Source organism: Geotrypetes seraphini, chromosome 2, assembly GCF_902459505.1.
Source record: "Geotrypetes seraphini chromosome 2, aGeoSer1.1, whole genome shotgun sequence".
NCBI classification, from domain to species: domain Eukaryota; kingdom Metazoa; phylum Chordata; class Amphibia; order Gymnophiona; family Dermophiidae; genus Geotrypetes; species Geotrypetes seraphini.
In genome coordinates this window covers 435816470-435840759 of record NC_047085.1, presented here as the reverse complement: position 1 = coordinate 435840759, position 24290 = coordinate 435816470, and the positions used below count along the sequence as shown (strand labels likewise).

General features: G+C 44.2%; 1 protein-coding gene across 3 annotated transcripts in view; it reads right to left on the bottom strand.

The window, feature by feature from the left end:
* Nucleotides 1-24290, bottom strand: part of MLLT10 (MLLT10 histone lysine methyltransferase DOT1L cofactor) — a 692838-nt gene that overhangs the window by 428981 nt on the left and 239567 nt on the right. For all 3 annotated transcript variants that reach the window (XR_004538143.1, XR_004538144.1, XM_033931325.1), the window contains one exon: nt 2124-2233. Coding sequence is in view for 1 of the 3 variants with exons in the window: in XM_033931325.1 (XP_033787216.1) it covers nt 2124-2233 (110 nt within the window). In the remaining 2 variants the exon portion in view is untranslated. Of the gene's footprint in view, nt 1-2123; nt 2234-24290 lie in introns of those variants that run through there.

Below are 24290 nucleotides of genomic sequence, written 5' to 3'. Positions count from 1 at the left end.
TGGGCCAGATCCGGCCCATTTAGTGTTTTAATCCACCCCGCAAAGCGCTCATTTTGCACATGGGCTGGACCAAAAGCATTAGCCGGCGTTATACTGGGCCAGCTTCCTCCCTCCTGGGGCGGAAATCCTCTACCCGACTCTTGTGTGCTGCAGGTTTGCAACTGCTTTCCACATGCCCTTCCCCTGTGTAGGAGCATCCCCATCTCTCCTCCTCCTCCTCCTCTCTGGTTGAGGTCAGGACTAAACCTACCAGTGCGCGGGGCTGCATGGGTCGTGTGGGGAGCCAGATTGAGGCTGGAGTTGCCCTGGAAAGTCTGCTCCATATTCCATTCCATTCATGCTGAGAGGCTACATTGGAGCGCAGGAGGTAGAGCCCGGAGTTTGGGGCACTGGAGTATGGTGCATGCACCCACATCTTGCCATAAGTAGCAGCGGCGATCGGGGCCGTGGAGCTAAGTGGTTGTCGGAGACCTCCGGAGCTCTGCTGTCAGCGCTCAGGGAGGCAGGGTTGCAGCTGCCTGATTCCGCATTGCACTTTTCTTTGGATTCTCTTGCCTTTATCGCCTCCCTCGATCACTTCAGCTGCTTCTGCCCCTGTCTAACATACATGTGTGCGTGGGTAGTTATACAAATATTTGTGTATTGTGCATCTTTGCTTTTCCTTGCAATGAAGCACAAACTAGGAAGGCAAGGAAACTGTAGGAAAAAAAGTAATTTCCACAGTGGGAAGTGGAAAGATGAGGGGAGAAGTGTGCAGTACAGCTCTGATCGCAGCCTAGGCAGTGTAGGGGGGGGCCTTTAAGTGTGACAAAATCCATTTCAGATTTTTTCAGGAGGGGAAAGAGGAGGGAGGAATTGACTTTAGGGGCGCACCTAAAGGGTAGTAGCTAGGGTTGGAATGCCTAAGCTAGGGAATTGAAGGAGATGCAATGATTTATACCAGGAAGTGACATAACCCCCTCCTCATTTGTATGCATAACAAGCTAATCAATAGGGAGGCCAGGTGAGGCTCTAGTCTAGATCCTAGGTCATTTGCTTTGTAGACACCCCCCCCATCTGTCAAATTTAAGAACCCACTGTGGCCCACGAATCAAAATGTTTGCCCACCCCTGGTCTATACCATGTATTTTTGAACTCCATCACTGCTTTTGTCTAAAGACAAACAGTTAAAATTAGAACTATATCAGAATGCTTTAGAAAAAAGACAGATAAAGATGACTCCTGTCCTCTCTGTCGATTAGATAGCATCGTCTTGTATAGCTATGATTACTCTTACACAGTATTTTGTTTTGCTTATTTGGCAATCCTTTAACTTGTAGCTTATAATAGTACTGGACCCCGGAAGAAGGTCTTTCATGACCGAAACACGGCCCATGTTGGGTCTATGCTACAAACCTTTTACTGTGTATTTTTATTTTTTCATTTTGGCTTTTTTGATCTGCACCTTGTTCGAATAAAGACTTCATCAAGATTAATTCCACAGTTTTTCTTCTTGTTTTGGCTCTACTGTGTTTTGTGTGGAACTCCTGTGGTGGACTGTTTGTTTGTTTTCTGATCCTGTCCAATCAGCACAGCAAAAAACAGAAATTGAGGGTCTTGCACAAAGGCATAGTGCACAGGAACTTCCCTATGTACTCAGAAAAAAAATCTTTACTAGGGTTTTCATAGCTCTAAGTGAACCATCTATGCCATCATTCACTTTGTGGACAATTCATTCTGTTAACAGAGAGCATCCACTTTGTCTCAGTAAGGTTTTTGAAGTTCAAAACATGGTTATTATAAAACAAGTTTTCAGGTGAACTTATATGGAAAAATCCACTAACTAATAAGCATTAAAAAAGGGCTTCCTTGAATCACGATTCATGAATTCTACAACGCCAGCTAATCAACAGCCATTTGAAGTTGGATTCTAGGAGTTCAGATGCATCATACTTTCTAGGAAAGAGATAAAGATATCAAGATGGCATGCTGCTATGGGAAATCAAGCAGTGTATAGCTAACAAACAAACAAAAAAAACCATGTTGCCAAGCCATTTACACAAATTAAAATTTTGTCATAGGATTTTCAAATTATAATTTAGAATCTTAGGAACTAAATATTTATTTTACAGGAATAAAAATACCTTATTATATCGATCATGGGGTACAGACTGTAGTACGATAGGTTCCATTGTAGAAACATTTGCAAACTGTACTTCTGGAATATAGAGTGCACAAACCACATGAGCCCAACCTAAAAGAAAAGCCACAAATTGTTATAGTGTGGTATTCTTTGAAATTTTACAATATTTTGAACTACAGCCCCAATAAAATTCTGAAAATAATTTTTTTTTATCATGTTTTAGTCATCTACTTCCTGGAAACATCCGGTCTAGTAAAAACATATCTGCAAAATACAAGTACCCCCTCATGTTCTAACAAAGTCTTTGTTCTTATAAATAATTAACAATAATACGAGTAAGCAGAGTTCAAAATGTTATTGCTTCGGATAGTATTAATACTCATTCTGCCATCTGACAAACAAACATTTTGTATACAGCATCTAGGTAGGCATTGGGATATCCAAGTTGGGATGTGCACAATTCACAAACTATTTATAAAGGCTCGCTGAACGCTGTGGTTTTTTTTAACTATGGGTAAAGATACAGAGGAATACAGTGCAAGTATCAGCATGTCAAGAAGAACAGCTATTATAGCATTAAAAACACACACACACACTACCAGCATCACCCAGGGTTTTGAACATGTAAATACACTGTATTTCAAAAAAATCAAATTTACAAAACTTGTTTTCTGCATAACTGTCAAAATTTGACCAATTTCAATAAGATTTGGAATTCTATATAACAAATACAATACAATACAACGTCTTGTAACTCACAATTTTCTGCATGAAATCTATGCAGCTCACAGCAAGAGGGTTTTATATTACTGACTCTAGGTTAGAGATAGGTGAATCCAACATGAATAGCTCAGGTTCAAGATAACATTGATGGGTTGGGGATGAAGTATTCGAAAAGCGTTTAGTAATTACAAGGGGAAAAGGCAAGGCTTTAGCTTTTTCCTGAAGTGACAGTATGTGGTGAGTTGCTGCAGATATGCAGGCAGACTGTTCCAGATGTGTAGTCCTAGGAATTAAAAGGTGGAGCCGAACATCTTCTTCCAGCGGTCTTGTTTAGAAGATGGGAATGGTATCCTGAAGTGCTGCATAGACCTTGAGTTGAGGAAGATGTACGAGACCTTACTATTGGACACTAGATTGTTGAAATTCTCTCAGTAGATAGTTTAAGTAGTAAAGGACTAACTCTCTCGAAATGGCTTGATCTGAAAATTAGCCTCACTGCTGCATTTTGGAGCATCTGCAGTCACTTCAGCTCCTTCTCTGTGATGCCATAGTAGAGGGAGTTGCAATAACTTAGGTAGGACAGCTTGTGCCACCTTTCTAAAGCTGTCTTGGGTCAGAACCACTCTGATTATTCTCAATTATCTCAGTCTAAAGAAGAACTTTCTTACCAAGGTTGTAGTCTGATCTTTGAGAGGAGTATAAGATAAGTTCAAATATCCTTAGCAGAGTTCTGTATCATGACCATCTCACCAGTAGGTAGCATCAGCTCTTTGCAAGGAAGTAGGTCATAATCCCCGAACCACAGTACCCTGGATATCTGTTTGGTCTGTGCCCATGTACTTAGGCTTTCAATAGAAACTTTCATGTGGTGCAATGTGTCATCCAATGATTTGTTGGCTATGCAGAGTATGAAAATATTGTCTGCATAGGAGAAGAGATGAAGCTGCAGAAAAGGGAGACTTCTACCTACTGCTCTTAAGTAGAAACTGAGAGAGGGTGAGAGTGGGAAGCCTTCCGAGACCCCACAAATTTCAAGTTTCATTAAAATTTGATATAATCGCCTATCAATGAATTTCTAGGCAATGCACAAGTATATATAAAATACAAGTTAAAAAAGTACGAGTAAATAAAATACAAAACAAGTACAAAGACAAATTTCCAAAGTTAGAAAACAAACAGGAACATGGTGGGAAAATTTGGAAGAAATACAATAGTTATAGGATAGAAAAACATATAAGGTTAACATAGTTAGACACAGGGATAAAAAGAAAAATGTTCTCATAAAGGTAGGAAAGAAAAAATAATGGAATATAAAAATATTTAAAAGGATATATTGAGTTAAGATGGAAAAGCATCCTTAAATAAGAAGCTTTTTACTTTACTCTTAAAATGATCAAGTACTCTTTCTTCTCTTAGATATAGAGGTAAAGCATTCCACAGCTGAAGTACAGTCACAAAAAAAAATTTCTAGATGTTTAATATCAATTATTTTCAAAGAGGAAATAGATAACAGTTTTGATCCATGGATCTAAGAGCTCTTGAAAGTGTATATGGAATCAGTAGTTTACAGATAAATTCAGGCACCTTTGAGGTAAGAGTTTTAAATGAAAGTAGTATTATTTTGTATGAAATCTGATGTGCCACTCACTGGAAGTCAATTAGCTTTTTCTAAGAGTGCAGTCACATGATCAAACTTTATGGTATTAAAGATGAGTTTTATTGCAGAGTTCTCTACAATTTGAAGGCGCCTTATTTCAGACAGACAGAGGGACTTCCTCCAGCTTTGGAATTTGTTTCCGCCTTTTCACACTAAGACCTATTTTTCAAGAACTGTGAGAACCAGCTAAGAACTGTACTGTGCAAGCCCAGTTCATTTAGCCTCAGAAGCAGAAGTGAGTGGTTTGTGACATTGAATACAGCCAAGATGTCGAATTGTATTAAGAATGATTGCTTGCCTTTGCTCAGGTGCAATTTGGCTGTTGAGATTAACTACAGCAGTAGAGTTTCAGTGCTGTGCATAGCTCTAAAGCCATGTTGCGAGGTGTGGAGTCAATCTTTTTTTTTCTTTTCCTCTCTCTCTTTTCCTCTTTTAATTTTTTTTTTTTCACCTTACCTGCTGTTTTTACCAGCACGATTGTTGACACTGCTTTCAGATAAGAACATAAGAATTGCCGCTGCTGGGTCAGACCACTGGTCCATCATGCCCAGCAGTCCGCTCACGCGGCGGCTCTCTGGTCAAAGACAAGCACCCTAACCGAGACTAGCCATAACAGCGCACGTTCTTGTTCAGCAGGAACTTGTCTAACTTTGTCTTGAATCCCTGGAGGGTGTTTTCCCCTATAACAGCCTCTGGAAGAGCATTCCAGCTTTCTACCACTCTGCAGGAGAGAGGAGGAAGCTGATCAGGCAGCAGGAGAGAGAGGCAAGCGGGGAGGCAGAGGCAGAGGAAAGCGCTAAGAGCGCCAGGACTCGTGCGGATCACTTCGGGACAGCGGCAAGAGAGAAGCTCCGCCCACCCCACCGCGTCAGCGACTCGTGACCGGGCTCCTCCATTAAAGGAGGCAAGCCAACGGGCGCAGCGCTGTTCGGCTGCAGGAGAGAGGAGGAAGTTGATCAGGCAGCAGGAGAGAGAGGCAAGCGGGGAGGCAGAGGCAGAGGAAAGCACTAGGAGCGCCAGGACTCGTGCGAATCACTTCGGGGCAGCGGTGAGAGAGAAGCTCCGCCCACCCCACCGCGTCAGCGACTCGCGACCAGGCTCCTCCATTAAAGGAGGCAAGCCAACAGCGCACAGCCGTTCGGCGCGTGGCGAAAGCGAGCGGCAAAGGCGCTCACCTTAGCGAGAGCGCCTTTGCGAAGAGCCTTAAGAAGAGCCTAACTACACACAACAAGGATATCTTATGGCAGCAGCGGACCTCTCCAACACCCTATCCCATCACCCTAATCATACCAACTCTCATTTTAACTCAGAGCCACCCTCTCGGATACCCTAAACTCTCAATCTCTGACACCCTTATCTTTCAAACTCTAGGCACCCCAATCTCCCAACTCTTGACACCCTAATCTTTCAAATCTCACACCAACTCACAGACAGAGTTTTCTAATTCTTCTACTTCTCTAACTTTTTGACAGGCATACCTCAACTACTTAGAAATGGCAGGGAGGACAAGAAGCACAAAGTCTACAATCAAAAACAGCATTCCAGTCGCCATGGGGATCCAGGAGGTGACCACGGACTGCGTGCAGAGAGAGGAGGACCCAGGATGGTGGACAGAGGTCTCTGTGCAGACCGAGGCCATCCCTCAGTGCTACGCTACAGTCTCTACACAGACAGAGGAGGCCGCTCAGCTGGATGGAGACCTCATGCAGGACCTAAGGAGCCTCAGGGGGGAGGTGAAATGCCTGAGGAGCATCCGTGAGGATGAGGCCTACATTGACAGAGTCGTCCAGGAGCTGTCCCAAATCATCGAACAGGCCCACGACAAGTCCATCCTCGAGACGCCCAAATCATCGGCTTTAAAATCAACAACAATTGGGATACAGGAAATGGCTGGCGGCGCTGACTCCTGGCAGCTGGTGACCTCCTCCACGGGCAAGTGTAGGAGAACCCTCCCTCCTTTTTCAATCTCTTCATCTTCTTCTTTTTCTTACCAACAGGACAGCTCTACATCAACCCCTCAACTCACCCTGAGCAACAGATTCCAGATTCTTCAGGAAGGAACTGCTGATGAGGAACAGGAGCAGGCCCAACACACAGCGCCATTTCCAGGGACAACCGACCTACTCCCCCCCCCGAAGAAGCACAGAGTAATAGTCATCGGGGACTCCATGCTGAGAGGCACAGAGGGACCCATTTGCAGGCCGGACATGCAATCGAGGGAGGTCTGCTGTCTGCCTGGAGCCAAGATACGAGATGTCACTGCCAGTCTGGGTAGACTACTCACACCCCATGTCCACTTTCCCATGCTTCTTGTCCACATAGGAACAAACGACAATGCCAGGAACACCCCAGAATCATCACCAGAGATTTTGGAGCACTGGGAGAGAGGCTGAAGCAGACAGGAGCACAGGTGGTCTTCTTATCAATCCTCCCAGTTAGAGGCAAGGGAAGAGCCAGAGATGAACGTATCCTGAGGGTCAACGAGTGGCTAAGGGATGGTGCCGGGATATGAACTTCGGATTCCTGAACCACGGAAAAGCGCTCCAAGGACTTCAGTGACCGGACGGACTCCATTTGACCAGTAGGGGTAAGAAGGTCTTTGGACACCAACTAGCCCGCCTGCTTCGCAGAGCTTTAAACTAGGTAAGTCGGGGGAGAGTACCCATTAACTTACTGGTGCAGTAAAGAACTATCCTGATAAGGTGAGTCGAAACACCGCTTCCATGTCCAAGGTAAGTACTCACATTGCAAACAGTTCTCTAGAGGTCACACCAACTCAGGAAGGAAACGCCTCACAGGGACGTAGCAAACACAAGGTATGGAGGGCCATGTATGTTAATGCATACAGTTTAGGCAATAAAATTCTGGAATTGGAGACTGAAATAAGAAATGCCAACCTAGATGTGGTGGCGATATCTGAAACTTGGTTCACGGACTCACATGGGTGGGATATGGCTATACCGGGTTACAATTTAATTCGTCAGGACAGAGAAGGTAGGTTAGGCGGAGGGGTAGCACTATACATCAAAGAGGACATCAAAACCACCAGGATCACAGAGGTCAAGTACACCGGGGAGTCCTTCTGGGTAAACCTGGCAAGAGGCAGTGAAAAATGCCTGTATCTAGGTGTGGTATATAGACCCCCAAGACAACTGGAGACCATGGACGCAGAACTAATTGAAAACATAGAGAATATCATTCTACGGGGCGACGCTGTACTGCTAGGGGACTTCAATATGCCTGATGCAGACTGGAACACATTTTCAGTGACAACCAGCGCCAGCAAAAGGCTATTAACCTCCATAAGGGGAGCACGTCTCAAACAGATGGTAACGGAGCCCACTAGGGCCCAGGCGATCCTCTACCTGGTACTCACCAATGGGGAAAGTGTCTCAGAGGTCTCAGTAGGAGATGCGCTAGCCTCCAGCGACCATAATATAGTATGGTTCAACCATAGAAAAGGCTTCCCTAAATCAAGCACAAAAACAAAGGTACTCAATTTCCGGGGAACTGACTTTGCATGCATGGAAGATTTTGTCCACTGGACGCTGCAGGACCAAGCAGAGACCGGTGATGTGGAAGCTATGTGGTCAACCCTAAAATCAACCATACACGAAGCAACTAGCCGCTTCATTAAGGCAGTAAATAAAAGACAAAGAAACAATAAACCTCAATGGTTCACCACGGAAATCTCGCAACTCGTTAAGGAGAAGAAAAAAGCATTTCTTTCCTACAAGCGCTCGGGGGAAAGAGTAGCTAACATACAGCGGTCAAAACAGCAGTTAGGAAGGCCAAACTTAGAGTGGAAGAAACTCTGGCAAAAAACATTAAGAAAGGGGACAGGATCCAAGATGGCCGACGGGACAGCTAGATGAGTGTCCCGTTTAGATCCAAGATTAAATACCTGGTTGTTTTTTCCTTTTCGTGCAGCGTTTGCCCTCATCCTGCAATGCCGAAGAAAAGGGGCCGAAGTGCCGCTGTAGCCTCATGGCGCCCTGACCCCGCAAGACTCGGCAACATTGAAGATCTAATATGCTGGATGCAGGAAGTGTCGGCGGTGGCGTCAGTTTCCCCGTTGGGAGCTCTCAGTGGTGAGTAGGATGTGATCTCCCCGGGCTTAGAGATCTCGTTAAGCCCCGACGCCAGAACTCCACCCCCTCTTCCTCAGAACACCAGCTCCCCTCGGGCAGTAGAGCCTTCGGAGGTCGGTGAGCTCCTGCCCTGTGAGGCTTTAGTCATCGGACAGGGGAGACTGGATATGGACTCCTATGCTGTGAGTCCAGTAATGGCTTAGGCTCAGAGCAGCAAGAGGGAATGCAGCTTCCAGGAGAACAGCATGCAGGAAGAAAGGTCAGCTATAGTTAACTTTCCTATTCAAAACGAACAATTTGTTGAAATAGAAAAACCTAGAGAAATAACTCTTGAGGCAATATGGGATCTGGTGGCAGATTTGGCAAAATCTATTAAACCCCAAATTTCCCAAATTGAATTAAAGTTAAATACCCATGAAACAAATATTAAATGTCTACAAACAGATATTCAGGACCTTAAAGATTCAAATGCTGCCACCAAACAACTTAATGAAACATTAATGAAAGACAATATAAATATGAGAAGAAAATTGGAAGTCTTAGATAATCTCTCTCGTAATAATAATCTCAGGCTGATCAATTTTCCCAGAGTGGCAACAGTATCTCCAAGAGAGATGATAAAAAGATTTATGATAGAAATCTTGGATATATCAGAAGAATTGCTTCCACCTCTAACTCAGGTCTATTACCTGCCTATACGGAAAATTGAAGGACGATATCAACAACATCAAGAATCACAATTACCTACAGAGGTCCAACAGAATTTAAATGTTTCATTGATATTAGAACAGTCGGACAAGGAAATTGCGACACCTGCAACTTTACTCCTTACTGTTGCCTTAGCACCGGATAAAAACTGGTTGCTGAGACTTTACTTCAAAAATAAGTTAAAAGAATTTTTGGGATTTAAAATACAAATATTTCCGGATCTGGCTCGAGATACCCAGAGGCGTCGTCGTGAATTTTTTATTTTAAAGCCGGGAGTTATCGCTCTTGGAGCCTCTTTCTTCTTAAGACACCCATGTAAATGTGTGATAATATATCAAAAGCAAAAATATGTTTTCTTTGATCCTATACAACTGACAACCCTTCTGTCAGCTGCACACCTGAAAGCTGGGATAAATATAACATGAGTGTTCATTGTTTGATTTGGTCACTTTCTTCAGCTAACTGTGTCCCTGTTTTCTTTTTTTCGATATATTACTAAGATTTCTTGTAAGGCTCACTATTTCACATCTTGGATCTATTAATTTGAGGACTTGAGGAGGAGATTATGATTATTTTTACTATGATTATAATTATTGTTTTGCTTGGAATGTATCTTTTTTCTTTAATGCCTCTCCTTTCTGTACAAGTGTATACTTGATTGTTTATTTGAAAATTGATAAATAAATAAATAAAAAGAAAGGGGACAAATCCTTCTTCAGGTATATTAGTGATAGGAAAAGGAAAACAGGAGGGATAGTACGCCTTAAAAGACTGGACGGAAGTTACGTGAAAGCAGATTCTGATAAAGCCGAACTACTGAATGAATACTTCTGCTCGGTCTTCACCTGCAAGGTACCGGGACACGGTCCGCAATTGAAGGCAAAGCAAAACGCGGAAGACCCTTTTCAGAATTTTGAGTTCACTCCAGGTGAAGTTTACAGTGAACTGACAAGACTCAAGGTGAACAAAGCCATGGGACCTGACAATCTACACCCAAGAGTGCTCAAAGAGTTGAGTAATGTCCTGGCAGAACCGTTGGGCGTGCTCTACAATCTCTCCCTGAGCACAGGGAAAGTTCCCCTGGACTGGAAAACAGCTAACGTTGTTCCTCTGCACAAAAAGGGCTGCAGGGCAGAGGCTGCGAATTACAGACCGGTGAGTCTCACATCAATAATGTGTAAACTCATAGAAACACTAATTAAATGCAAATTGAACATGGTCTTAAATGAGGGGAATCTTCGGTATCCCAGTCAACATGGTTTCACCAAGGGTAGGTCCTGCCAATCCAATCTCATAAGCTTCTTTGATTGGGTAACAAGAAAGCTGGACTTGGGAGAGTCTTTGGACGTCGTGTACCTGGACTTCAGTAAAGCTTTTGACAGCGTCCCATACCGCAGGTTGCTAAGCAAGATGAAATCGATGGGGTTAGGAGAGATAATAACAGCATGGGTCAAAGATTGGCTAAGTGGCAGACTTCAGAGAGTGATGGTCAACGGTACCCCCTCTAAAACATCAGAGGTGACCAGCGGAGTACCACAGGGCTCAGTCCTGGGTCTACTCCTTTTCAACATATTCATAGGGGATCTGACTCAGGGGCTTCGAGGTAAAATAACATTATTCGCTGACGATGCCAAACTGTGTAATATAGTAGGTGATTGCAATTTAAAAAATAATATGGAGCAGGACCTGCTTACTTTGGAAAGTTGGTCCTCAACCTGGCAACTCTGCTTCAACGCTAAGAAGTGCAAAGTCATGCACCTCGGAAGCGGTAATCCACGCAGGACGTACTCCTTGAATGGAGAAACTTTAACTAGGACTTCAGCAGAACGAGATTTAGGAGTAATCATCGGTGCAGACATGAAAACTGCCAATCAAGTGGAGAAGGCTTCATCCAAGGCAAGGCGGATGATGGGTTGTATTAATAGAAGTTTCATCAGCCGGAAGCCTGAAGTCATAATGCCATTGTACAAGGCCATGGTGAGACCTCATCTGGAATACTGTGTACAATTCTGGAGGCCACATTACTGTAAAGATGTGCGCAGAATTGAATCGGTTCAGCGGATGGCCACCAGGATGATTACAGGCCTCAAGGGTCTCTCGTACGAAGAGAGGCTGAACAAATTACAGCTCTACACTCTCGAAAGAACATAGGGAGAGGGGAGACATGATTGAGACATTTAAGTACATCACAAGACGTGTCGAGTTAGAAGATGATATTTTCTTTCTCAAAGGACCCTCGGCCACAAGAGAACATCCGCTCAAACTCAAGGGCGGGAAATTTCATGGAGACTCCAGAAAGTACTTTTTCACGGAGAGAATGGTGGATCATTGGAACAAGCTTCCAGTGCAGGTGATCGAGGCAAGCAGCGTACCAGACTTTAAGAACAAATGGGATGCCTATGTCGAATCCCTTTTTTCTATGTTTCTATGAAGGTTAAGTTAAGGAATTGGGTTATTAGGGCATAGACTAAAGGGGTGGGTCAGTAGGGTGGGCAGACTTGATGGGCTATAGCCCATTTCTGCCATCATCTTTCTATGTTTCTATGAACTTCTGTACGTTTGTACGGAATCTATCCCCTTTCAACTTTAGAGAGTGCCATCTCGTTCTCCCTACCTTGGAGAGGGTGAACAACCTGTCCTTATCTACTAAGTCTATCCCCTTCAGTATCTTGAATGTTTTGATCATGTCCCCTCTCAATCTCCTCTGTTCAAGGGAGAAGAGGCTCGGTTTCTCTAATCTTTCGCTATACGGCAGCTCCTCCAACCCCTTAACCATCTTAGTTGCTCTTCTCTGGACCCTTTCGAGTAGTACCGTGTCCTTCTTCATGTACGGCGACCAGTGCTGGATGCAGTACTCCAGGTGAGGGCGCACCATGGCCCAGTACAGTGCCATGATAACCTTCTCTGATCTATTCATGATCCCCTTCTTTATTATTCCTAGCATTCTGTTTGCCCTTTTTGCTGCCACCGCACATTGCGTGGACGGCTTCATCAACTCGTCGATCAGAACTCCCAAGTCCCTTTCCTGGGAGGTCTCTCCAAGTACCGCCCCAGACATCTTGTATTCTTGTATGAGACTTTTGTTACCAACATGCATCACTTTACACTTATCCACGTTGAACCTCATCTGCCATGTCGATGGCCATTCCTCGAGCCTGATTATGTCACGTTGCAGATCTTCGCAATTCCCCTGTGTCTTCATTACTCTGAATAACTTTGTATCGTCTGCAAATTTAATCACCTCGCTCATCGTACCTATGTCCAGATCGTTTATAGAGATGTTAAAGAGCACGGGTCCAAGCACTGAGCCATGCAGCACCCCACTGGTGACGCTCTTCCAGTCCGAGTATTGTCCATTTACCTCCCACTCTCTGTTTCCCGTGTCCGTCAAGGTGATCAATGATGCTGTCTTTTATCAGTGACTCTACCATCTTTCCTGGTACTGAGGTCGGACTCACAGGTCTGTAGTTTCCCGGATCTCCCCTCGAACCTTTCTTGATGATTGGCATAACATTCGCCACCTTCCAGTCTTCCGGAATCTTTCCCGATTTAATCGACAGATTGGCTATTAGTTGAAGTAGTTCAGCTATGGTCCCTTTCAGTTCCTTGATGACCCTCAGATGGATGCCATCCGGTACTGGGGATTTATCGCTCTTAAGCCTATCAATCTGCCTACACACCTCCTCTAGACTGATCGTCAATCCTGTCAGCTTTCCGTCTTCATTTCCAGCATATAGCCTGATGGGTTCTGGTATAGTGTGTACATCTTCGGTAAATACAGACGCAAAAAATGTGTTCAGTTTGTCGGCAATTGCTTTGCCCTCTTTTAGCACTCCCTTTATTCCTTGGTCATGCAACGGTCCCACCACTTTCTTCGCGGGTCGTTTCCCCTTAATATATCGAAAGAACGGCTTGAAGTTCTTCGCCTCCTTAGCTATTTTTTCCTCTTAGCCTCTTTTTGCCACTTTTACCGCCTTATGGCACCTGCGTTGATGTTGTTTGTGCTTGTTCCAATTTTCGTCCGTTTTTGACCTTTTCCATTCCTTAAATGAATTTTCTTGTCTCTGATTGCTTCCTTCACCTCTACAGTGAGCCACGCCGGTTCTTTGTTCTTTTTCCTCGGTGACTGTGTACTTAAAAAGGGACCAAGCTCGCTCTAGCGTTTTTACAGTGCTTATCCTCTTCTTAATCTTCTTCCCTACCATGAGTCTCATCCCTTCGTAATTCCCTTATTCGGAAGTTCAGTGCCGTGACTGTCGTTTTGGACCGATGTTTCTCCCTTGCGTCCAGATCAAAGCGGATCATATTGTGATTGCTGCTTCCCAGCGTCCCTTCTACTTCTACATCTTGTGCCGGTCCTTGCAGGCCATTTAGAATTAAGTCCAGAATTGCATTTCCTCTAGTATTTTCCTTGACAAGTTGTTCCAGTAAGCAATTGACTACAGCATCCAAGAACTTGGTCTCTCTAATGCAGACGGAGGTGCCTAGGTTCCAGTCTATTCCCAGATAGTTGAAGTCACCCATGATAACTGTGTTTCCTCCCTTGCAGTTGCATTTAATCTCGTCTGTCATTTCTCCATCAATTTCTTCGGACTGCCCTGGGGGTCGATAGTAGATGCCAATCTTCATTTCCAGGCCATTTGTTCCTGGAATTTTGAACCATAGAGACTCTAACTTATCCGTCAGTTATGGCGTGTTCTCTCCAGTAGATTCAATTTCCTCTTTGACGTATATTGCAACGCCCCCACCTTTTTGAGCCACTCTGTCTCTGCGGTATAGTTTATATCCTGGTAGCACAGTGTCCCAGACGTTTTCCTCAGTCCACCATGTTTTCGTGATGCCTATGATGTCGTTATCTTTTTGTGCCATGGCTTCTAATTCACCCATCTTATTTCTAAGGCTCCTTGCGTTCGTGTACATAAATTTGAGTTTGCGGCCTGTTCCTTTCTTGCATTTCTTTCCTTCTTGTGTCCTTTTCGATCTGTCTTGCTTATAATCCGGTGAGTCTTTCCCTCTATCTTCTTGCACGGTATCCTCCTGGTATACCGGTTACAGAACCATCGACTCTCTCTCTGTCGACTATCGGCTTTCCCCTTCTTCCTAGTTTAAAAACTTGTCCACTTCTCTCTTGATGTTGCTTTCCCCAGAATGTAGTCAAATTGCGCACGAAGTGGAATCCTTCATCCTCACACCAGCGCCGCATCCACGTGTTGACTCTTGCAGCTCCATCTACCTCTTCTCATTTGCCCTGGGTACCGGCAGGATCTCCGAGAATGCTATCCTCTGCGTTCTGGTCTTCAGCTTCCTTCCTAGCATCCGGAACTGGTCCTTCAGTACTTCCCTGTTGTAGTTCCTGTTGCTCACGTTGTTTGTCCCCACATAGATCATCACCGCCATATCTTCTTCTTCCACACTGTTAAGAACATAAGAACATAAGAAGTTGCCTCCGCTGAGGCAGACCATAGGTCCATCCTGCTCAGCGGTCTGCACCCGCGGCGGCCCATCAGGCCCATTGCCTGAGCAATGGTCTATACCTATCTATACCCCCCAATCCCTTTTTCTTCTAGGAATCTATCCAAACCTTCTTTGAAACCATTTAATGTTTTCTTGTCTACAACAGCCTCTGGAAGCGCGTTCCATGTATCCACCACCCTCTGAGTGAAAAAGAACTTCCTAGCGTTTGTTCTAAACCTGTCCCCTTTCAATTTCTCCGAGTGCCCCCTTGTACTTGTGGCGCCCCTTAATTTGAAAAATCTGCCCCTGTCTATTTTTTCTATGCCCTTCAGGATCTTGAAGGTTTCTATCATGTCTCCTCTAAGTCTTCGCTTCTCCAGGGAGAAAAGTCCCAACTGCTTCAATCTGTTGGTGTATGGGAGATTTTCCATTCCCTTTATCAGTTTGGTTGCTCTTCTTTGTACTCCCTCAAGTACCGCCATGTCTTTCTTGAGGTACGGCGACCAGTACTGGACACAGTACTCCAGATGCGGCCGTACCATTGCACGATACAGTGGCATGATGACTTCCTTCGTCCTGGTCGTAATACCCTTCTTAATGATACCCAGCATTCTGTTTGCTTTCCTAGAGGCTGTGGCGCATTGCGCCGATGCCTTCAGTGTTGTGTCTACCATCACTCCCAGGTCTCTCTCCAGGTTACTAACCCCTAGTGGTGTTCCCCCCATTTTGTATGTGAACATCGGGTTCTTTTTCCCCACGTGCATGACCTTGCATTTCCCCACGTTGAAGCTCATCTGCCACTTTTCGGCCCACTTTTCCAGCTGCGTTAGATCCTTTTGGAGATCCTCGCAGTCTTCCTTGGTTTGAGCCCTGCTGTATAGTTTGGTGTCATCTGCAAATTTAATGACTTCACACTTAGTTCCCGCCTCTAGATCATTTATGCAGCTCATTATGTCTTCCACCTTGGCTCCCGGTAGGCAGGTCACCAGCTGATCAAGTCTTCCTCCCGCTATGTGGCTATCAACTTGTCTGATGATGGAGTCCCCCACGACGATTGCTGTCTTCTCTATCTTCTCCTGATTCTCCAGCCACAGGTCCGTGTCCCTGGTGTATGTCCATCTCTCCTGCCGCAGGCTCGTGTCCTTCATTCTCACTGCTGTGTCACCCATTTTTTCCATTTTGTCCATCAGGTGGTCCACACTCTCTGTAGGTGTCTTTCGGCAGTTCCACTGTTGCTGGTGATTTTCCACGGCCTCCCTGTATGCATCCTCTATGAACTTCTCCAGCTCTCGGACTTCTTCCTCAATGGGAGGGATGTTACTGAATGAGAGTACACAAGAAAGGGACTTGGAGGTAATGGTGGACATGACTATGAAGCCGACGGCACAGTGCACTGCAGCCGCTAAGAGAGCAAATAGAATGCTAGGTATAATCAAGAAGGGTATTACAACCAGAATGAAAGAAGTTATCCTGCCGTTGTATCGGGCAATGGTGCATTCGCATCTGGAGTACTGCGTCCAATATTGGTTGCCGTACCTTAAGAAGGATATGGCGATACTCAAGAGGGTTCAGAGGAGAGCGACACATTTGATAAAAGGTATGGAAAACCTTTCATACGCTGAGATATTGGAGAAACTGGGATTCTTTTCCCTGGAGAAGAGGAGACTTAGAGGGGATATGATAGAGACTTACAAGATCATGAAGGGCATAGAGAGTGGAGAGGGACAGATTCTTCAAACTTTTGGAAAATAAAAGAACAAGAGGGCATTCAGAAAAGTTGAAAGGGGACAGATTCAAAACAAATGCTAGAGAGTTTTTCTTCACCCAACGTGTGGTGGACACCTGGAATGCGCTTCCAGAGGGTGTAATAGGGCAGAGTACGGTACTGGGGTTCAAGAAAGGATTGGACAATTTCCTGTTGGAAAAGGGGATAGAGGGGTATAGCTAGAGGATTACTGCACAGGTCCTGGACCTGTTGGGCCGCCGCGTGAGCGGACTGCTCGGCACAATGGACCTCAGGTCTGACCCATCGGAGGCATTGCTTATGTTCTTATGGTGTCCTCTGTCTTGTTCTCTGCTTCCTCTGTCTGGACGTTCTCTGCATCTCTGTCTCCCTCCTCCGCTGCTTGAAGTGCCTCCAGTTCCAGTATTCTACCCTCCAGGAGTCTGACTTGTATCTGCAGGCTCTCCAGTTCTCCACATCGAGTGCATATGTAAGACCGCCTCCCAGAGGGGTGGTAGTCATACATATGGCAGACGATGCAGAAAACTGGGTAGCTCAACATCTTGCTTCCGTCTGCTGCTTCCATTTGCTGCCTGCTGCGGATGCCTTCTGTGTCTGCTGTGGTTGCGCCTGCTCTTTTATCTGCTTTTCTCCCCCTTTGGCTTCTCTCTCCCTCTCTCCGTAGCTGCTTTTCTCCTGCTCAGATCAACTCTGCTCCATTGGTCCCTCCCCTTTTAAGGTGGAGCTTCAGTGGTCGATGTCAGGGATGGGCGGAGTTAACTCTCACTTATTCCCCTCTTGGTCTCCTGCCTCTGCTTCTCTCTCCTGCTCTTTTATCTGCTTTTTTTCCCCTTTGGCTTCTCTCTCCCTCTGCCTCTCTCTTTAGCTGCTTTTCTCCTGTTCTCTCCTGCTCTTACTGGGTCAGACCAATGGTCCATCAAACCCAGTATCCCATTCTCATGGTGGCAAATCCAGGTCCCTAGTACCTGGCCAAAACCCAAGGAGTAGCAACATTCCATGCTACTAATACAGGGCAAGCAGTGGCTTCCCCCATGTCATTGTTAATAAAAGACTATAGACTTTTCCTCCAGGAAATTGTCCAAAACTTTCTTAAAACCAGCAATGCTATCCATTCTTAGGACCTAGCCAAAACCCAAGGAGTAGCACATTCTACGCTACCAATTCAGGGCAAGCAGAGGTTTACCCCATGTCTGTCTCAATATAGACTTTTCCTCCAGGAAATTGTCCAAACTTTTCTTAAAACTAGCTATGCTATCCACTCTTACCTCCTCTAGCAATGCATTCCAGAGCTTAACTATTCTCTGAGTGAAAAAATATTTCCTCCTTTTGGTTTTAAAAGTATTTCCCTGTAGTTTCGTTGAGTGTCCCCTATTCTTTGTAATTTTTGACGGAGTGAAAAATCGATCCACTTGTACCCCATTCCACTCCACTCAGGATTTTGTAGACTTCAATCATATCTCCCCTCAGCCATCTCTTTTCCAAACTGAAGAGCCCTAACCTTTTTAGTCTTTCCTCATACAAGAAGAGTTCCATCCCCTTTATCATCTTGGTAAATCTTCTTTGAACCTTTTCTAGCGCTGCTATATCTTTCTTGAGATAAGGAGACCAGAATTAAACGCCATACTCCAGATGAGGTCACACCATGGAGCGATACAGGGGCATTATAACATTCTTAGTCTTGTTAACCATCCCTTTTTTTAATAATTCCTAGCATCCTGTTTGCTTTTTTGGCCCCTGCCACACATTGGGCAGAAGTTTCATTGTATTGTCTATAATGACAGATCCTTTTCTTGGGCACTAATCCCCAAGGTGGACCCTAGCATCCGGTAACTGTGATTCAGGTTATTCTTCCCAATGTGCATCACTTTGCACTTGTCCACATTAAATTTAATCTGTCACTTGGATGCCCTTTCTTCCAATTTCCTACGATCTGCCTGCAATTTTTCACAGTCCATATGCGTTTTAACAACGTTGAATAGTTTAGTATCATCTGCAAATTTAATCACCTCACTTGTCATTCTAATTTCCAGATCATTTATAAGTAAATTAAAGCACTGGTCACAGTACAGATCCCTGCGGCATACCACTGTTTACTCTCCTCCATTGAGAAAAATGACCATTTAACACTACCCTCTGTTTTCTATCCAATAACCTATTCCTAATCCACAACTGAACTTTGCCACCTATCCCATGATTCTTTAATTTTCTCAAGAGTCTCTAATGAGGAACTTTATCAAAAGCTTTCTGAAAATCTAGATACACTACATTAACCAGTTCACCTTGACCCACATATTTATTCACACCTTTAAAGAAGTCAAGCAAATAGGTGAGGCAAGATGTTCCTTGGCTGAACTCATGCTCACTCTGTCTCATTAAATAATATTTGTCTATATATTCCACAATTTTTATTTTTAGAATTGTTTTCACAATTTTGCCCGGCATTGAAGTCAGGCTTACCGGTCTGTAATTTCCCGGATCTCCCCTGGAACCCTTTGCTTAAGCATGTATTATCAAGATCTGTCAGCCACAAGAGGAAATCAAGGGGAATGTGGCCAGGCAATTTAGCCGGACATATATTGTAACAGGGAGAGTCCTGTCATGCTGGAAGAAACCCTGCAGAATTTATCCCCAGTGAAAAGCAACCCAAAAGTGACCCGATTATACTTGCCTAGTTCTAGTGTAAGGAATGCTAAAGGTAAAGAACTACAAGGACCAGCATGCACCAGGCAGGTGATAGCAAAGAGATTAGCTCCTGCATCAGCTCTGCTAAGGGCAGGGTTAGTCAGCAGGGAAGCTATCCAGGCTCATTAGCAAAGCACCAGAGAACCACAGGTGCTTCTAGAGGCAATCAGCCCAATGCCAGAGAAAAGGATGTGGTCTCTAGGCCAAGGGGGAAGCCACAAACTTACAGCATTCCTGAATCCTTGGTGAGAGGCAGACCTATGCAAGCCCAGATTCAGAAGGCAGAGACCAGCACTTCCCAAAGCAAGCAGGTAGAAAACCTCAGCACTAAGGCCTCTAATCATACTTCTAAAGATACTGAATATGATGAGGAAATGCCAGAAGAAATGTTAGTAGAGGATATTGAAATGAGGCCTGAGGAATTAGGCATGCTTGAAGGCATGATCACGGAGTAACATTTGTGGGAAGTAGAAAGTGGTGTCTGATACATGTGGTGTTGCCTCATAAAACAAAGGACCAGAACAATTAAGGATTACTGCTTCTGACTTAGCTAAAAGTAACAGAAGAGATAAGAACTGCATGCTCAGGGTGAGAACATAGTAACATAACATAGTAGATGACGGCAGATAAAGACCCGAATGGTCCATCCAGTCCTTCCAACCTGATTCAATTTAAATTTTTTAAATTTTTTCTTCTTAGCTATTTCTAGGCAAGAATCCAAAGCTCTACCCGGTAGACAAGCTGTTTGAAATTGCCAGATTTTTCTTGGAGCTTTAGTAGTGAATAAGCATGGTGGGCTAACAGGTTGTTTAGCCACTAATGAGAGTTTTTTTGTTTGTATGTTTTGAGTTGCACTACATTAAAAAGCTAGAAAATAAAGTCAACTTAAAATTCACACTAAACACCTACCTCATTCAACCGCTCGGCTGAGGCTTGAATGATCCAGGTCAGGACTCTGGCTAATCCAGTCCTGGTCTTACCCAGTCACAATATCCAGGCAGCATGATTTTTTTGAGAGTCTCTTCAGCCAGCTTGGGACTTCCTTTGAGGTAACTGGAGTGAAGTTCATCCAACATCTGTCACCTGGTATCCATTCTTCTGAATATGGGTGTGCTGGAGCTAGTTTGATACTGTCTTCTATGGTGTAAGTGAAGGACTCCCTTACTGCTCTGATCTTTTTTTGTAAGTAGCGTGCCAACTGCATTTTGTCTGGTCAGTGTGAGACTGAGTCTCCTAAAATGGCTTGTGTTGATGTCAGGGAATTAAAGATCGTGAGGAGACACATAGCAGGGTTTTCGGATTGACTTATGAGCTGTTCATAGTATGACATTTTGGTTTCATTTGTGGCGAGCAAGTATTGCTTTGTTTTTCTTCTCCATTGAATGAAATGTTCCTGTGTCTGGTCCTTCCTCCAGGCCCTTTCCAGTCACATCCATTTAGTATACCTCAATTTAAGCACACCAACGCAGGTTTACACTACTATTCTACAGTATTATGGAATCTGGATACCCGGATGCCGTTTCTGAGCACACCGGATGCCTTATCTGGGCACACCAAAGACAAATAAAAATACTGCAGACAGATGCAGGCAAAGTTTATTTTAAACAAACAGATTGTTGCATACAAATGAACCATTTTATGTAAAAAATAAGACCCAACACGGTCTGTGTTTAGAACAAACACTCATCCTCAGGGGTCCCAAAAAGTAGTGGTTATAAAAGACACAAAACAAATGCCTGATCTGTATGTTGTATACTTGGGCGGTGATGATGTACTGCTGAACAGCCGTGTTGGGTCTAATTTTTTTACATAAAGTGGTTCATTTGTACGCAACAATCTATTTGTTTGTTTAAAATAAACTTTGCCTGCATCTTGTGCATCTGTCTGCAGTATTTTTATTTGCCTTTGGTTTATCGTATTGTTTACTGCAGATTTGTTGGATTTTCTTTTTGTGCTTGCAGCATCTGGGCATACTTTATAGAACTGCCACTTTAGTGTCATGACACTAATTGGCTTATTGTATAATAATGTGATATTATAAAACAGTTAATTTCGGTTGCTCTCTTGATTCCATGTATGTTTATATATTGAACATGAGGGAATTCTATAATAAACTGTTCAGTTTTATGCAGTAGGAACATGCATAATTGACCACTTACAAGCATAAATTCTTGATGACATATACTTTGCGGGCGGATGTATGTGTAAGCGAAGCATACAATTATGTGTGTATTCTGGTGTTAACTTTCATTGTGGATGTCTTACCTTGCCTAAAAAAAAAACCCATAAATCTGCTATAAAAAAATCCAAATCCTCATTTTGAAGTCAAAATTTGGAAGTTTTATATTTCAGGTTGTACCAATAGCAAGGTTGTGGATGTGTATTGGGTTGGGCTAAGGAGGGCACAAAAGTAGCATACCCAATAACATTTTTCAAAGAGAAAGAAATGTCCATGTCTAAAACAAAGCATCTTCATCTAGACCCATTTCAGTCACTTCAAGTAACAAAGTTGTCTAATTGAGCTGCTAACCACTGTATGGATTAAGGCATGAAAGTAACACTAGAAAGAAAAACTAGGTCCTCTGTCAGCTGCAGGAATTATGGCCATTCTGAACAAAGTTTGTTCAACAGCCTCCTATGAGGAACTGTGTCAATGGCTTTGATGAAATCTAAGTAAATTATATCTAGCATACTTCCTCGATCTATTTCTCTGGTTGCCCAGTCAAAGAATTCAACCAGATTCGTTTGGCATGATTTACCTTTAGTAAAGCCATATTGTCTCAGATCTTGTAATCCACTGATTCTAGGAATTTCACTATCCCCTCCTTCAGTAACACTTCCATTATTTTCCCAATAACCGAAGTGAGACTTACAGGACTGTAGTTTCCTGCTTAATCTCTGCAACCACATTTCTGAAGAGGAACCACATCCTCTCTTCTCCAATCCCACGGAACCACTCCCGTCTCCAGGGATTTATTGAACAAATCTTTAAGTGGAGCCACCAGAACCTCTCTGAGCTCCCTCAATAGCCTTTGATAGATGCTGTCCAGTATCATGGCTTTGTCCACCTTCAATTTTTCAAGTTGTTCATAAACACTTTGTTCTGGGAATGGCGTGGTATCTATGCTGTTCTCTCGTGTAATTTTGCCAGCCAATCGCAGTCCTTCTCCAGAATTTTCTTCCATGAACATAGAAGTATTTGTTTAGCACCTTTGCTCTTTCCTCATCACTCTCCACATAGAAGTTCATAGCTTCTTTCAGACTCACAATTCCATTTTTTCATTTCCTTCTTTCACTAATATACCTGAAAAAAATGTTGTCTCCTTTTTTATATTTCTAGCCAATTTGCTCTTCTATCTGCACTTTCACAGGGCGGATCGCATCAGAGGAGAAGCTTCCATTTTCATCTCATATTCTTTTTTGTGTTTTTCTTCTTGAGAATTTTTATATTTCACAAATACCAACTCTTTTCCCTTTATTTTCTCTGCCACTAGTTTGGAGAACCATATCGGTTCCCTTTTTCTCTTGTTTTTGTTTATTTTCCTCACATAAAGGTCTTTAGCCATTTTATTGCTCCTTTCGCTTGGACCACTGCTTTTCCTTTTCACTTATGTTCTCCCATCCTATTAGCTCTTTCTTCAGATACTTCCCCGTGCTACTAAAGTCCACACGTTTGAAATCCAGGACTTTTGATTTTTGTGTGCCTGCCTTCCACTTTAGCTGTTTTATCAAACCAAACCGTTTGATGATCACTATTGCCCAGGTGGGCACCCAATCGGACATTAGAAACACTTTCCCCATTTGTGAGCACCAGATCCAGTATCGCTTTTTCCCTTGTCTGTTCCATCACCATTTGTCTGAGCAGAGTCCCTTGAAGGGCATCCACTATCTCCCTACTTCTTTCTGATTCCACAGATAGAACTTTCCAATCCACATACAGCAGGTTGAAATCACCCAGCAACAGCATTTCCTTCTTCCCAGCTTTTGGATATCTGCAACAAGAAGTTTATCAAATTGCTGTGACTGAGTCAGGACTGTAAACCAGAGGTTTTCAACACGTGGTATGCATACCCTTGTCAGGGGATCCGCGGCGGCAGCACTGTGTGTCTCCTATTCAGGGCAGACGTTAAGGAAGGCCAACCAGGGCAGCTGCCCTTGGCCACAAAGCTTCAGGGCACCCCCAAAGGACTGCGCATCTCATCCCATTGTCAGGCCATCTTCCTCCTTTCCTCTCACCTTCGCGGGAGCTTTTCAAAATCAGTTTTCTCTCCTAAAGGGGTCATGACACAGGAGCCATTCTCACTAGTTGCACGCGGCTGTCCTGAAGCTTCTCCTTTGATGCAACTTCCTGTCTTCACAGGGCAGATCGCATCAAAGGAGACACTTTGAGGCAGCTGCGTGCAATTCATGAGAACAGCTGCTGATCTTGGCCCCTCAGAGAGAAAAACGTGTTGATTTTTTAAAAGCACCGTGAGGGTGAGTGAAAGGGAGGGAGATGGCTCAACAAGGAGAAGAGACTGAGTGGCACTTCAGGTTTATTATGTGGAGAAAGAGGGGGAAAGACACTGGATGGAAGTGGGGGGGGGTGAGAGAAGAGACCATACATTGGAAGGAAGTTGGGAAGTGAGGAGAACAGATGCTGAATGGGAGTGCAGAGAGAAAGAGGGGAGCAGATGCTGAATGGAAGTGGAGAGAGAGTGGGGAGCAGACAATGGATGGAAGTGGGGAGGAAAAATGGGGAGCATACGCTGCAATAAGTGGGGAGGAGACTGAGGGGAGCAGATGCTGAATGGACATAGAGAAGGGATTAGATGCTGAAAGAAGTGGGGAGGGAGGAGAGAGGGGGGAGTAGATGCTGAATGAAAGTGGGGAGGAGAAAGGGGAGCAGACGCTGGAAGGAAGCGGAGAGAGAGGGGACAGCAGAAGCTGACAAAGTGGCGAGAGAGGGGGAGCAGTCATTGGAAGGAAGAGGGGAGAAAAGAGTGTTGGACTCATGTAGAGAGAGACAGAGATGTTGGATGGGGAGGGCAGAAAGGAGGGAAGGAGAGATGTAACACTCAGGAAGGGAGAGAGGGCAAAGAGTGAAAACTTGGGACTCATGGAGGGAGA